The sequence below is a fragment of the Coregonus clupeaformis genome, chromosome 34, assembly GCF_020615455.1.
Source record: "Coregonus clupeaformis isolate EN_2021a chromosome 34, ASM2061545v1, whole genome shotgun sequence".
NCBI classification, from domain to species: domain Eukaryota; kingdom Metazoa; phylum Chordata; class Actinopteri; order Salmoniformes; family Salmonidae; genus Coregonus; species Coregonus clupeaformis.
In genome coordinates, this window is record NC_059225.1 from 4,901,103 (window position 1) to 4,914,386 (window position 13,284).

General features: G+C 46.9%; 1 protein-coding gene across 4 annotated transcripts in view; it reads right to left on the minus strand.

Annotated features, from left to right (window-relative positions):
• The window catches only part of LOC121549660 (rho GTPase-activating protein 18-like), a 38,279-nt gene that overhangs the window by 2,326 nt on the left and 22,669 nt on the right, over positions 1–13,284 (minus strand). For all 4 annotated transcript variants that reach the window (XM_041861454.2, XM_041861457.2, XM_041861455.2 and 1 more), the window contains exons 2-12: positions 12,276–12,478; positions 11,511–11,731; positions 8,480–8,564; positions 7,980–8,179; positions 7,536–7,701; positions 7,246–7,337; positions 5,315–5,392; positions 4,191–4,350; positions 3,762–3,844; positions 2,443–2,640; positions 178–321 (exon numbers count right to left, since the gene is read on the minus strand). In XM_041861454.2, coding sequence (XP_041717388.2) covers positions 178–321; positions 2,443–2,640; positions 3,762–3,844; positions 4,191–4,350; positions 5,315–5,392; positions 7,246–7,337; positions 7,536–7,701; positions 7,980–8,179; positions 8,480–8,564; positions 11,511–11,731; positions 12,276–12,478 — 1,630 coding nt within the window. The remainder of the gene's footprint in view (positions 1–177; positions 322–2,442; positions 2,641–3,761; positions 3,845–4,190; positions 4,351–5,314; positions 5,393–7,245; positions 7,338–7,535; positions 7,702–7,979; positions 8,180–8,479; positions 8,565–11,510; positions 11,732–12,275; positions 12,479–13,284) is intronic.

The following is a 13,284-nucleotide window of genomic DNA, read 5'->3' on the forward strand; positions in this document are numbered from 1 at the left end:
AGTCCCATTACGTGACTGAACCTCATGCTGAAAGGTACTAGCGACCTCATCCAATTAATTTCTGTCAGGAGCAAACATACATCCAATAACCTATGGTATTGTTGTCTAGTCAAACTAACGTTGAGAATAAATCGAATTGTTTTTGGGTTAAAGTACTTTACAGTCAGTAATCATTACCTCACTCCTCTCAGTCTTCTCTCGCTCAGAGTTCTTCCTCCTCATTAGTAGCAGCTTCCTCTTGGTCTTCTCTGAGCTGGGCGGCTTCTTGCTGGCACCAGCCTCGTTTAACTTCCTCACGTGGGAGATCAGAAAGCAGGGCACCTGAGGAGAGAACAATAGACCTATTAATTCCCTCTCTCCCTCTCTCCCTCCCTGCCCAGAGGCTTAAGGGTTGGGGCTATATGCATTCTAATAGGCCAGGCACCAGTCACCTGATTTGGGTCAAGCTGCTCTTTGCCTCTTTGCATTTCATACAAAGTGCCTGGATCACTTCCCGTGAGGGGTTTTGAGACAGGCTAAATGAACCTATTTGGCATTAAAAACTGATTTCCAGTAAAATAACGGTGAGTGTAGTATTCCGTAGGATTTAACCAGGCTACTAGCTTACAGGGAAACATAAAAAAATATATATATATACACTGCTCAAAGAAATAAAGGGAACACTTAAACAACACAATGTAACTCCAAGTCAAATCACACTTCTGTGAAATCAAACTGTCCACTTAGGAAGCAACACTGATTGACAATACATTTCACATGCTGTTGTGCAAATGGAATAGACAACAGGTGGAAATTATAGGCAATTAGCAAGACACCACCAATAAAGGACTGGTTTTGCAGGTGGTGACCACAGACAACTTCTCAGTTCCTATGCTTCCTGGCTGATGTTTTGGTCACTTTTGAATGCTGGCGGTGCTTTCACTCTAGTGGTAGCATGAGACGGAGTCTACAACCCACACAAGTGGCTCAGGTAGTGCAGCTCATCCAGGATGGCACATCAATGCGAGCTGTGGCAAGAAGGTTTGCTGTGTCTGTCAGCGTAGTGTCCAGAGCATGGAGGCGCTACCAGGAGACAGGCCAGTACATCAGGAGACGTGGAGGAGGCCGTAGGAGGGCAACAACCCAGCAGCAGGACTGCTACCTCCGCCTTTGTGCAAGGAGGAGCAGGAGGAGCACTGCCAGAGCCCTGCAAAATGACCTCCAGCAGGCCACAAATGTGCATGTGTCTGCTCAAACGGTCAGAAACAGACTCCATGAGGGTGGTATGAGGGCCCGACGTCCACAGGTGGGGGTTGTGCTTACAGCCCAACACCGTGCAGGACGTTTGGCATTTGCCAGAGAACACCAAGATTGGCAAATTCACCACTGGTGCCCTGTGCTCTTCACAGATGAAAGCAGGTTCACACTGAGCACACGTGACAGAGTCTGGAGACGCCGTGGAGAACGTTCTGCTGCCTGCAACATCCTCCAGCATGACCGGTTTGGCGGTGGGTCAGTCATGGTGTGGGGTGGCATTTCTTTGGGGGGCCGCACAGCCCTCCATGTGCTCGCCAGAGGTAGCCTGACTGCCATTAGGTACCGAGATGAGATCCTCAGACCCCTTGTGAGACCATTTGCTGGTGCGGTTGGCCCTGGGTTCCTCCTAATGCAAGACAATGCTAGACCTCATGTGGCTGGAGTGTGTTAGCAGTTCCTGCAAGAGGAAGGCATTGATGCTATGGACTGGCCCGCCCGTTCCCTAGACCTGAATCCAATTGAGCACATCTGGGACATCATGTCTCGCTCCATCCACCAACGCCACGTTGCACCACAGACTGTCCAGGAGTTGGCGGATGCTTTAGTCCAGGTCTGGGAGGAGATCCCTCAGGAGACCATCCGCCACCTCATCAGGAGCATGCCCAGGCGATGTAGGGAGGTCATACAGGCACGTGGAGGCCACACACACTACTGAGCCTCATTTTGACTTGTTTTAAGGACATTACATCAAACAAAGGACATTACATCAAAGTTGGATCAGCCTGTAGTGTGGTTTTCCACTTTAATTTTGAGGGTGACTCCAAATCCAGACCTCCATGGGTTGATACATTTGATTTCCATTGATAATTTTTGTGTGATTTTGTTGACAGCACATTCAACTATGTAAAGAAAAAAAGTATTTAATAAGATTATTTCATTCATTCAGATCTAGGATGTGTTATTTTAGTGTTCCCTTTATTTTTTTGAGCAGTGTACATTTATTGAAAGTGTGCAAAATTACAGAGGTTGTACTGGAAGTCTTAAAATTGTAGATGCTATAATGGAACAGTTTAGATGTAATTTATCAACAAGTAATTTGAAAATGTACAGTCCTAGTAGAATAACGCCCTATACTTTGACGCGCTATGTTGGGGGAGTGTGTGTGTGTGTGTACGTATCTGTATGTGTGTATGGTAGCCAACTCACGGTCCAGAGCAGGTCCTGGTGTATGATGAGTAGCCGTACGAGGTGGGCCGCCCCGGCTGCGCCCTGCATCTCCTCCTGCTTGGCGTTCTTGCCCCGGTAGGTGAAGAGGTTGGGAGCCACGATCATGGACACGTTCCACAGACCCATTCTGTTCTTCTCCTCATAGGCTACCACCTTCCTCAGGAACTCCAACAGGGCCTGGAGGGGCACAGAGAGAGAGAGGGGTTAGAGTGGGTGTGTGCGTGTGGTTAGTGTGTGTGTGTGTGTGTGTGTGCACGTGAAATAGGTTCAGCACATCACTGGGTAAATCTGGCCTGCTGATCCTAAATGTGGCAACACTAAGCACACTCTCACACATCATCCTATCTATGTACACTCAGGAAGAGATGACATCACTGGGTTATCAAACCGGTTTTCACTCCACACCTTCAAATACCCAGCTCAGGCAAAAATCTAGTTTAGCTTTAAAAAAAACCTATTGTATCATCATAACGCCGCTCAGCTTTCTAAAGATATAATTTAACTATACTCTATATAACAATAATGAATATGTATATATGAATAGTGTGTAATCTTTTTGTTGTCTCTTGGTGTCTTCCCTAATATATATATATATATATATATATATATATATATATATATAAAAAAAACTGATATTTTTTTAAATATATTTTTTATGTTGTTCTTGTCTATTAGTGTTCTGTACTTTGTCATGTATGTGTACGTTTTATGTGGACCCCAGGAAGAGTAGCTGCTGCATGTGCAGTAGCTAATGGGGATCCTAATACACTAAACACCCAGCTGACTAAAGGGTAGAAACCTCTGATCTAAACTTCACACAATAACCTCTTTCTGAAACTACACTTAAACCTGACTGTTGCTCTTCAGGTTCACTTCACGTGCGCCAAGATAACGCATAATATTATGCCTTGACTGAGGCTCAAGGGTTTAGCGACACAATGTTTGTTTACATGTTACGAACCACCCCTTTAGAATGGAATGTCAGTCACTCATGGTTGTGACGATTGGCTAATGAGTCATAGGAATGCATCATAAATACATAGTTGGACGCAGTTGCCCAATTAAAAAAACAAAACTCTTAGCCCCTGCACATATTTGAGATATTTTAGGGTTGGATAGGATAGGTGTGTGTTTTGGGTTGTGAGGTCAAAGTTCATAGAGTAGTCTTTCAGTCCATGGTCATGAGTCCTAGAATAGCCACAAAGGACACAAACCCTGTGCAGAGAGACCAAAGGTGAATAAAATGGTGACTTGACCTTTAGGGTCGTAGGTCAAAAGGTTAGGTGAGACATGCTCACCTTGAGTGTGTCTCTGTTGGGCTCAGGGAGCAGCATGATGAGGAGATGCAGGGCCTGGATCTGGTGTCTGGGAGAGGAGATATCTGAGAAGGTACAGAGGGGAAAACACATTGAAATCTCACACAAACCTCCCCATTGACTGATAAGGTTAAGTGTTGTTAACTGTTAAGAGTATACTTTAGAGAGGACATTTAAATTAATCATAAATATGAATTTTACGTGTACTGTAATGAATGTTGAGCAGGGTGATATACAGTATGAAGGACGGAAGAATTGGAGTCTCTGCTTACTGGGCAGTTAATGCACCTTCGCTGGGTGTATAAGGGGCTGACCAGTTGAGGGTGTCAGAGAGCTATTTTAGTGTTTCTACATATGTACTGTATACACTTCATGGAAAGAGTGTAGGTAGGCCTGCGTGTGTGTACTCACTCTGTGCGGCGGCGAAGGCAGGAGCGTGCTGGAGCGTGAGCAGAGGATAAGGCAGCTCTCTGATGAACATCTTCAGCAGGCCCGCTGCGTCATTGTGCCTCACCTGCTCCCAGTCAAACCGGTCCTCATAGAACTTCTGCTCCAGCTCCTGGCGCAGATGCTGCAATAACAATCGCCAAATCAAAATGGCTCCTCCTCTGGTAAACCTCAACTCTATAGTCACCTGGGTTGACGTGCCACCTAACAAACCAAAATGGAGGGGGGTGGGGGTACATCCCCTGCTTCAGTCCACTTGTCCTAGTGCTGGAAGGAGGGTATCCAGACCAGACCAGAGGGTAGGGGGAGAGGTGGAGAGGCAGGCCTCCCTCAGCCTGTGAGTGATGCTGTAGGAGTGGGGATATCAGGGCTGACAAACTCGAGAGTCTACCCCAGTGAAGGCTCACTCTGTCTGGAGGGACAGGTTTTATCTGTGGGCCCCTGGTCTGGCTGGGTATCATGTTAACCGCAGGGGCCTTTTGACAGTAGGGCTCTACTAGTACGAAATATGTTTTGGTTGAGGAGTGCAAAGCACATGCACGTGCACACTCTCACACACAGATATGCTACACACAAGTAGGCACAGTGGTACGCACGCACGCACGCATGTACATACGCACACCTGAGCCAATCTCCCTAACACAGAATGACTGCATGAGAGACAAGGAATGTGGGAATGATAAGGGGAGAGATGAGTGTAGGGAGGAGGGACACGGCCTTGTGTTTTAGACGGCAGAAATAGGTCAGTCATTAATATGGTTTATGAGCATGATGTCATTTCCTGCCAAAACAACCATTATTCTAGGCCATTGAAAACACATCTGTCCTTTACAACCTTAATGTGGGCTCATAGAAGATAGGGTTAAGTACAGCAACAAATCAAAAGAGATAAAACATGAAGTCAATCTTTCCCTTATTGTAAAAACAATGTCACACAGACTTTACAAGGTCACTTTTAAGATAGCGCTATGATTGCTGCTTGACAGTTATAGTGTGACAAACTCCAGTGTGTGTGGTGTGTGTGTGGTGTGTGTGGTGTGTGTGTGGGTGGTGTGTGTGGTGTGTGTGTGGTGTGTGTGTGGTCTTACCTTTACTCTAGAGGCAGACCCTGGTACTCTGAGAATCCCCTCAGCCTGTAGTCCTGTCTGCTCCAGCTTCGACAAGAGCTGCAAACACACAAGCATACACATTTTATAAACCACATGTTTTACAAGCCAAGAGGGACATTTCTATGTGAACCTGACTCATCCGTAAACAGAACCACCCAAACGTAACTGCATTCGTTTCCTCTTCCTTGTTTTCACAGCAAAAGCATTGTTGATAACACACAGTAGAATTGTGTGTTAGACCCTAATGGGAAGTTATTTGTGACAGGAAAGTTTTCAAACCACTAAGAAAACAGCATTCAATTCATTTTGACAACTAGTGATAAAAGCACCCACAGATTCCTTACTTGGCCCTTGATGTGTTTGTTTTCCATTGCCCTACTGAACAAGACTCAGGTCTGGGTAGGCGACTTCAGTCATCTCGTCTCTACATTCCAGGAGTGGAAAGATGTGCCCGAGTCAGCGCCTTGAGATAACGCTAATAGAACCCTCTGTCTCTCACACAAGTGGTGCACTCCAAAACAAAAGACAGAGACAACCCTCCTGTTTCCTGCCTCTTACTGAGGACTGAAGATATATTTTGCTTTAAAAAAAAAAAAAAAGGTCCACTCTGTAACTTCTAGCAACAGTAAACTGTGTGGTAATAACACATGATCATTTTTGTTTAGGAGGGCTGAGGGATCTTTGCAAGACCACAGGAGAGAGTAAGGCAACCCATTGTATTTTATGACAAACTTTGGATCCCAAAGCCTAACTAACTACATGTTTACTAGACCAAACAAAATCATCATCCTGAAGCAACCTCCTTCATCAAGTCCTCCAGCAGAAACCATATAGCAACACTGACATAGCAGTGAACTAACTATTGCTTCAAAAGAAATAAAGTCCTATTATTCCCTTTCGGAAGCCACTGTTATCTACCAAATCTTTTAAACACCACCTTGATACCCCATACTCTAGTCATGTCCTACACACGCCCTGTCAGTCTAGACAGTCAATGCGACAAGAGTATTTAAGGCTAATTCTGGTTGGACAGGAATGACTGCTGCTAACAGGGCTAGCTCCTTAACTCTCAGCTCTACCATATGGCATCCTGGCAATGCGAAGGTTAGGGTCATCCCCCTAACTGGCAGCTGCTAGGACTCTAAACAGTCAGACATATTCTTTTTCAGTACAGCTCCTTATATACCGGCCCACCTATATTAAAAAATATGAGTTATCAGAGCTAACATATTCTATGATAGAAATTGACAATGACTAACATACTGTACATCCCTAGCTCATTTGACAACACAAATGAAAATATATATTTCAGCTTATGATTCAAATCGGCCACATGCGCCGAATACAACAGGTGCAGACATTACAGTGAAATGCTTACTTACAGCCCTTAACCAACAGTGCATTTATTTTTAACAAAAAAGTAAAAATAAAACAACAACAAAAAAAAAGAAAAAGAAAAAAAGAGCAGAAGTAAAATAAAATAACAGTAGGGAGGCTATATATACAGGGGGGTACCGGTGCAGAGTCAATGTGCGGGGGCACCGGCTAGTTGAGGTAGTTGAAGTACTTGACTCTCCTCCTTCTCCTCCCCTGATAGTTCCGTTTAACAGGAGCATCTGGTACCCTTCTGACATTTAGTCTCTCCGGAATGTCTTTGTGATAACACGTGAGAAAGCAATGCTTAACCAGGCTGACAAGTACTGATAGAGAGGAAACAGGAGGAGAAATAGGCACTTGTAGAAAGCAGTCAGTGAGTGGGGCTTGCGCTGACACACATTAGGTTAACGCAAAGCTGTAATGGCCAACTCACTCACACCACACCACACACACACAGCTGAGGAGGATAAGATGGGGAGAGTGTTGTTGTCAATGGTTCTGGGAAAGGGTTAGAACTAAAACACGTACAGTACCTTTCTGAACACAAGAGGAACCTTGGACCCAGGGAATTTCTTCTGGTCGTTGTCCAATAGAGTGGTCAGGGGAACTCCAAATATACCACTTTCTGTGGAGCGGGAGGGAAAAGAGGAGGGTTCAAAACCATAGTGACTGTTCATGTATAAATGGGATGTGTAACACCAGAGTTGTGTTCATTATGGCAAGCGTCTGAAAACGTCATAGAATGCCTAGTCCCGCCGTGTTTAAGTGCGTTTTTCATCCATTTGGTGCCTAATGAACACAACCCAGTCAACCAGCCACCCACCTCTGGCCTTGCTACGTGCCGCTCGGTTGCGTTTGAGCTCGATGCCCAGGCCGTCGTAGAAGGTGGTCAGTTCAATCAAAGAGATGTAGCCGATCTTCTTCATGTCCTCACAAGACAGGTCCTGGATGCGGGTGAGGCCCAGTTTAGGCCTGGGCAACTGAAATGTCTGTACAAGACAACACCATTGTCATCCATTAGAAACAGTCTCGATCATCAACACATCAATTTTACATATTCAAAACTGGTTCCTGGAGGGCGGCCTAGTGGTTAACACAGCTGCCTCCAGACCAGACCACAAACAGCCCCCTACGGCAGGGGTTCAAATCCCCGCTCTGCCACTTTCTGTACTGCACGTCCCCTTCAATCTCTAATTTCCTACTGTCTGAATAACTGTTGTTTTTAGTTCCATTCCCCTTTAAACAAAAGGTGAGAGGTGAGACTCACTGGCAGGTCTGGGTCGTCTCCGCGGATGCGTTGGCAGTCCTTGCAGTCCCCATGGCGGCCCCTGCGGTGGGCAGTGATGTCCTCGGAGTAGGGCACCTCGAATGACAGGGAGTCAGAGGTGTCCTGAGGTGGCGAGCAGGGAGGGCACTCTGAAACACGGCACTCTGTGCTCTGGGAGAAGCTGGGACACGCAGGCCGCCCTGGAACACCCACACCAATCTCAATGATGGATACATCACCGGTATATTCCCCTATGCACAGACATCAGTCCAACCAACCAGATGGGAATGATCTATGTTGACGACTTAGTCAAAGTCCAATGTGTTTTCCACATTGATTAAATCACGCTGACAGAATTAGGCTCAAATAGCATGGAAACAACATTGATTCAACCCATTGGAGCGGTTACTTCACAATGGGTAACTCCAGCCAACCACATCAAACCAAACTAACAGGGGACATTAAAATGGTGGTAACATATTGAGAGACGATAGACTCACCTCTAGAAGACGTCCGGTGGATGCATCTGGAAGGCATGTGTCCATTGGGTGACTTGGAGGACACCGAGGGTATGGGATCAACCGGCTAAAAGGACAGGGGACATACATGATCATCATTTATGCTCATTCGATGTGTGTGGAGTTTGTGTCACAAAACAAGTATGATCAACAGGTAAACATAAGCTTTTTGAAGTGGGACGCATGAAAAGATGGATGGTGCTTTAGCATTCAACTATGGTGAAATGAGTTAGTGTTAGATTATTCTAAACAATCACAGACATTGCTGTGAACTGAACTAAACACCAGCAGTATCAGACGCAGTACCAGATGTCTGAACAGCGATGAGGGATACGGTGGTTTGATTCCTATGCATTGACTTCCATATTATGGCTACGCAGTACATTTGCTGAGAGGAAAGTGGATATCAATGGAACAAAGGAGCGTTCAATAGAGACAGCTGTTTTGTTTTGTTGTACACATACTAGTCAGTGAAATAAGCATGGTCAACGGTTACGGACAACGCTCGCAGAATTGGCTGGAAACCAAACCTCATGGTCAGCAGCACTAGGACATAGAAATACAGGCTAGATACTGTAGGCTACATGTACCTAAAGATTCATTTACATTTTAGTCATTTAGCATACGCCCTTATCCAGAGCGACTTACAGTTAGTGAGTGCATTTTATTTTTTTCATACTGGCCCCCCGTGGGAATCGAACCCACAACCCTGGCGTTGCAAACGCCATGCTCCACCAACTGAGCTACATCCCTGCCGGCCATTCCCTTAGACCACTGTGCCACTCGGGAGTCATTTCACAGACAGAGAAAGAGCTTGAGTCCATAATATAGCCATGTAAATACATACGGTACACCTAAATACACAATGGTACTGTATATGTCATGGTATACTTGTACTGCAATGTTGAGGGAACTAGCACACAAGCGTTTCTCTGCACCTTTTCTACCAGCTGTAAACTGTGTACGTGACAAATAGAATTTGATGTCATGGTAAGCAATTAAAATGACTATATTTGCTTTTTCTTTCCAATGCTGTCCCCTTACAATACACCAACCAAACACAAAGAGAGGCACCACCATCTTTCACTGTTAGATTATGACAAAAGTGGCCATGGTCTAATCTATCCTCGTCCAGACTTGATGCCCTTTTTTTATGCGTCTAGATTTGTTTACGGCCCAGTTCAATGTCCTTGAGGCCTTAATTCATTTCCCTAATCCTACTAAAACACCAACAGTAGTCTGTGGGGCCTGCCAGTAGTCTGCCAGTGGTCTGTGGGGCCTGCTAGTAGTCTGCCAGTAGTCTGTGGGGCCTGCTAGTAGTCTGCCAGTAGTCTGCCATTCGTCTGTGGACCTGCCAGTAGCCTGTGGGGCCTGCCAGTAGTCTGTGGGGCCTGCCAGTAGTCTGCCAGTAGTCTGTGGGGCCTGCCAGTAGTCTGCCAGTAGTCTGTGGGGCCTGCCAGTAGTCTGTGGGGCCTGCCAGTAGTCTGTGGGGCCTGCCAGTAGTCTGCCAGTAGCCTGTGGGGCCTGCCAGTAGTCTGTGGGGCCTGCCAGTAGTCTGCCAGTAGTCTGTGGGGCCTGCCAGTAGTCTGCCAGTAGTCTGTGGGGCCTGCCAGTAGTCTGCCAGTAGTCTGTGGGGCCTGCCAGTAGTCTGTGGGGCCTGCCAGTAGTCTGCCAGTAGTCTGTGGGGCCTGCCAGTAGTCTGCCAGTAGTCTGTGGGGCCTGCCAGTAGTCTGCTAGTAGTCTGTGGGGCCTGCCAGTAGTCTGTGGGGCCTGCCAGTAGCCTGCCTGTAGTCTGTGGGGCCTGCTAGTAGTCTGTGGGGCCTGCCAGTAGTCTGTGGGGCCTGCTAGTAGTCTGTGGGGCCTGCTAGTAGTCTGTGGGGCCTGCTAGTAGTCTGTGGGGCCTGCCAGTAGCCTGCCTGTAGTCTGTGGGGCCTGCTAGTAGTCTGTGGGGCCTGCCAGTAGTCTGCGGGGCCTGCCAGTAGTCTGCGGGGTCTGCCAGTAGTCTGCGGGGTCTGCCAGTAGTCTGCGGGGCCTGCCAGTAAGACAGTATTTTAGCTGGAGTAGGGTGAAGGCTTTCTGTGTCCCGGACTCAGCTGTCATCCCAACTGGGACTGAGTGGTGTGACTCATAATCCTGTGCCCCCTGCCAGATCTGTGACTCACCCTAGAGGCTCCTGTCACCGCCACACAGCAGTGCTGACAGGGGCACTTCCCATGATAGACAACTGCAAAGAATCCACTAGGCCGAACACAATCTGTGGGCTTGCTACCCGATATATGACCAACCCTTCTACAGAATTACAACGCTGCTGTGCTATATGACGCCATTTGATCTCAGCAGTGTTCAGTGCACCGCCATCTGAAAACAGAATGGGACTTCCTTGTTGCCCTTGTCATGTAAACCCTCCTTCACATTCCAGCTACCAGTCAGTCAGTCAGTCAGTGGGGCAGTTATATTTCTGGAGAAAGAGGGGACAGCTGCCCCCACCAGCTGAGAGCTGAGTTATAGAGCTGGGCAAGAATGAGCAAGAGCTCATCGTGTTTCCACCATCCACCCCCGCTCCTCTAACAATTGCCCGTGCCAGAGCAAAGTATATATGCATCTATGCCTATAATGGTTCTGGCCCATACCAACTGGATTGGTGTTTTAGGGCTGGGGGGGTGACATCCTGAGTATCGGAAGCACGTCTACTGGACTCCTCTCCTTACTCTAGTTCATCTCTGACACACAGGATTAGGATACGTACTGACATTACAGAGGCTTGTCTGGCTCTGCCAGAGGATCAGTAGCACAGCTGAGAATACTATATCCAGATGAACTGAGGCCATAGGGGCACTGAGGGGCAGAGGCACCAGTTATAGCGTACAAAGGGCCAGACATGAGACATTTTAGGATTTCAATGGGAAATATACAGACTCAAACTCCATAAACATAATTGCTAAGTGCTTAACCCAAAGCGCCGTAGACGTATATTTTATATGGATAATAAATGATGCCCAGCCATTTGTCTCACCGATGTGTCTGGCGTGGAGAAGACGTCTCGGACATGTCTGGTCGGCTGCTTGTTCCTCTTCCTCATGGTCAGGGTATAGTTGTCCACACGTTTCTTCACCATGGCTGCCTGCGAGCGCGTCAGTGTGGAGAGCAGCGCCTCCGCAGGCCCCTCCCCCAACGCCCCCGACACCAGTGTGGACAGACCCGCCTCCTGAAGCCACGCCTCCTCAAGCTCCACCTCTGGAATGTAGAGGACGAGTCAGAGATAAATCCGTATCCATAGCATCTATCAGAATCTGCATTTGTATCCATCTCTATGGCAAGGACTCCAAAAGAGCACACCAAGAGTTGGGGTCCATTCCATTTCATATTTCCTTAATGGAATTGAACTGGAATTGAGCCCAACTCAATACATTTTAGTCATTTAGCAGACGCTCTTATCCAGAGCGACTTACAGTTAAGTGAGTGCATACATTATTATTTTTTATTTATTTTTTCATACTGGCCCCCCGTGGGAAACGAACCCACAACCCTGGCGTTGCAAACGCCATGCTCTACCAACTGAGCTACATCCCTGCCGGCCATTCCCTCCCCTACCCTGGACGACACTGGGCCAATTGTGCGCCGCCCCATGGGTCTCCCGGTCGCGGCCGGCTACGACAGAGCCTGGATTCGAACCAGGATCTGTAGTGGCGCAGTGCCTTAGACCACTGTGCCTTAGACCACTGCACCCTAGGTCTATAAATGGCTAAAAGCACAATTTCCTTGTAAGTATGTAGCCTACCGTCCATACTCCCCCTCTCCAGCAGGTCCTCGTGGCCCCGCTGGCCGTCTTCCTCGATGTTCTTCACTTCACTCCAGTAGTCCTCCATGGAGTCCTGGGAGTCCCGCGCCGCCGGCCGCTCCGGTGGGCTAGGAGAGGTAGGGGGCCTGGTCCTCCTGGAACTCATTCTGCCTCGTAGGCCTTTCCCCTGGTACTGCTCCTTCCTGGGGTGGGGAGGGAGAAGGTCACTAAGTCAATAGGCTGGTATTGGGAGGTGGGGAGGAGATTGTAGACCATTTTTTGTAACACCAGAATTGGCTTAATTGTGAAAAACATAGATTTCAAAATACCAGATTCATACTTTGAGAAATATAAATAGGCTACGTCAGACATACACTTTTCAAATCCCCTGTACTTTAGAAAGTAATATATATATATATATACACACACACACACACCTAGATAACAGACACTGGAAACTATATGAGGGGAATTTAACTCTCTATGGCCCTAGTAAAGACAGTGGAGGAGCTGGGGGGGCTTGTCTAAGGGTGATTATATTATCTTTCATTGCAAAATGAGCCCAGTATCACTTAGGCTAGCATGTCACACTGTGAATCATAGAAACCATTACGCATGCAGAAATGAATTTGGTGGGGCTGAATCACCATTCCTAATAAAGAAAGAAACTACTTTAGGCACTCGACCACAGTTTATATCTGTGATAAACATCTTTCTGGGAGGGAGTTCTCCCTTATTCACTCCTAAACACTGCATCCACTCAGAGAATCAAACAGCAGATACTTTAGCTACATGAAATAATGAAAGCAGCAAAATGTTTCTAAACAAACTGTCAATAATAGCAAACTGAAACCACATAACTTAACATGAAACTGGGCTGTAATTAACGTCTGGACTTTGGAAAACAACAGTGATAAATACATAACTTGCAGGATCATAAACAGACAATAAGACTAGCAGGAAACTACTCATTAGAAAAACGCAAGTTGCAGATGGAGCTCCTATAAGC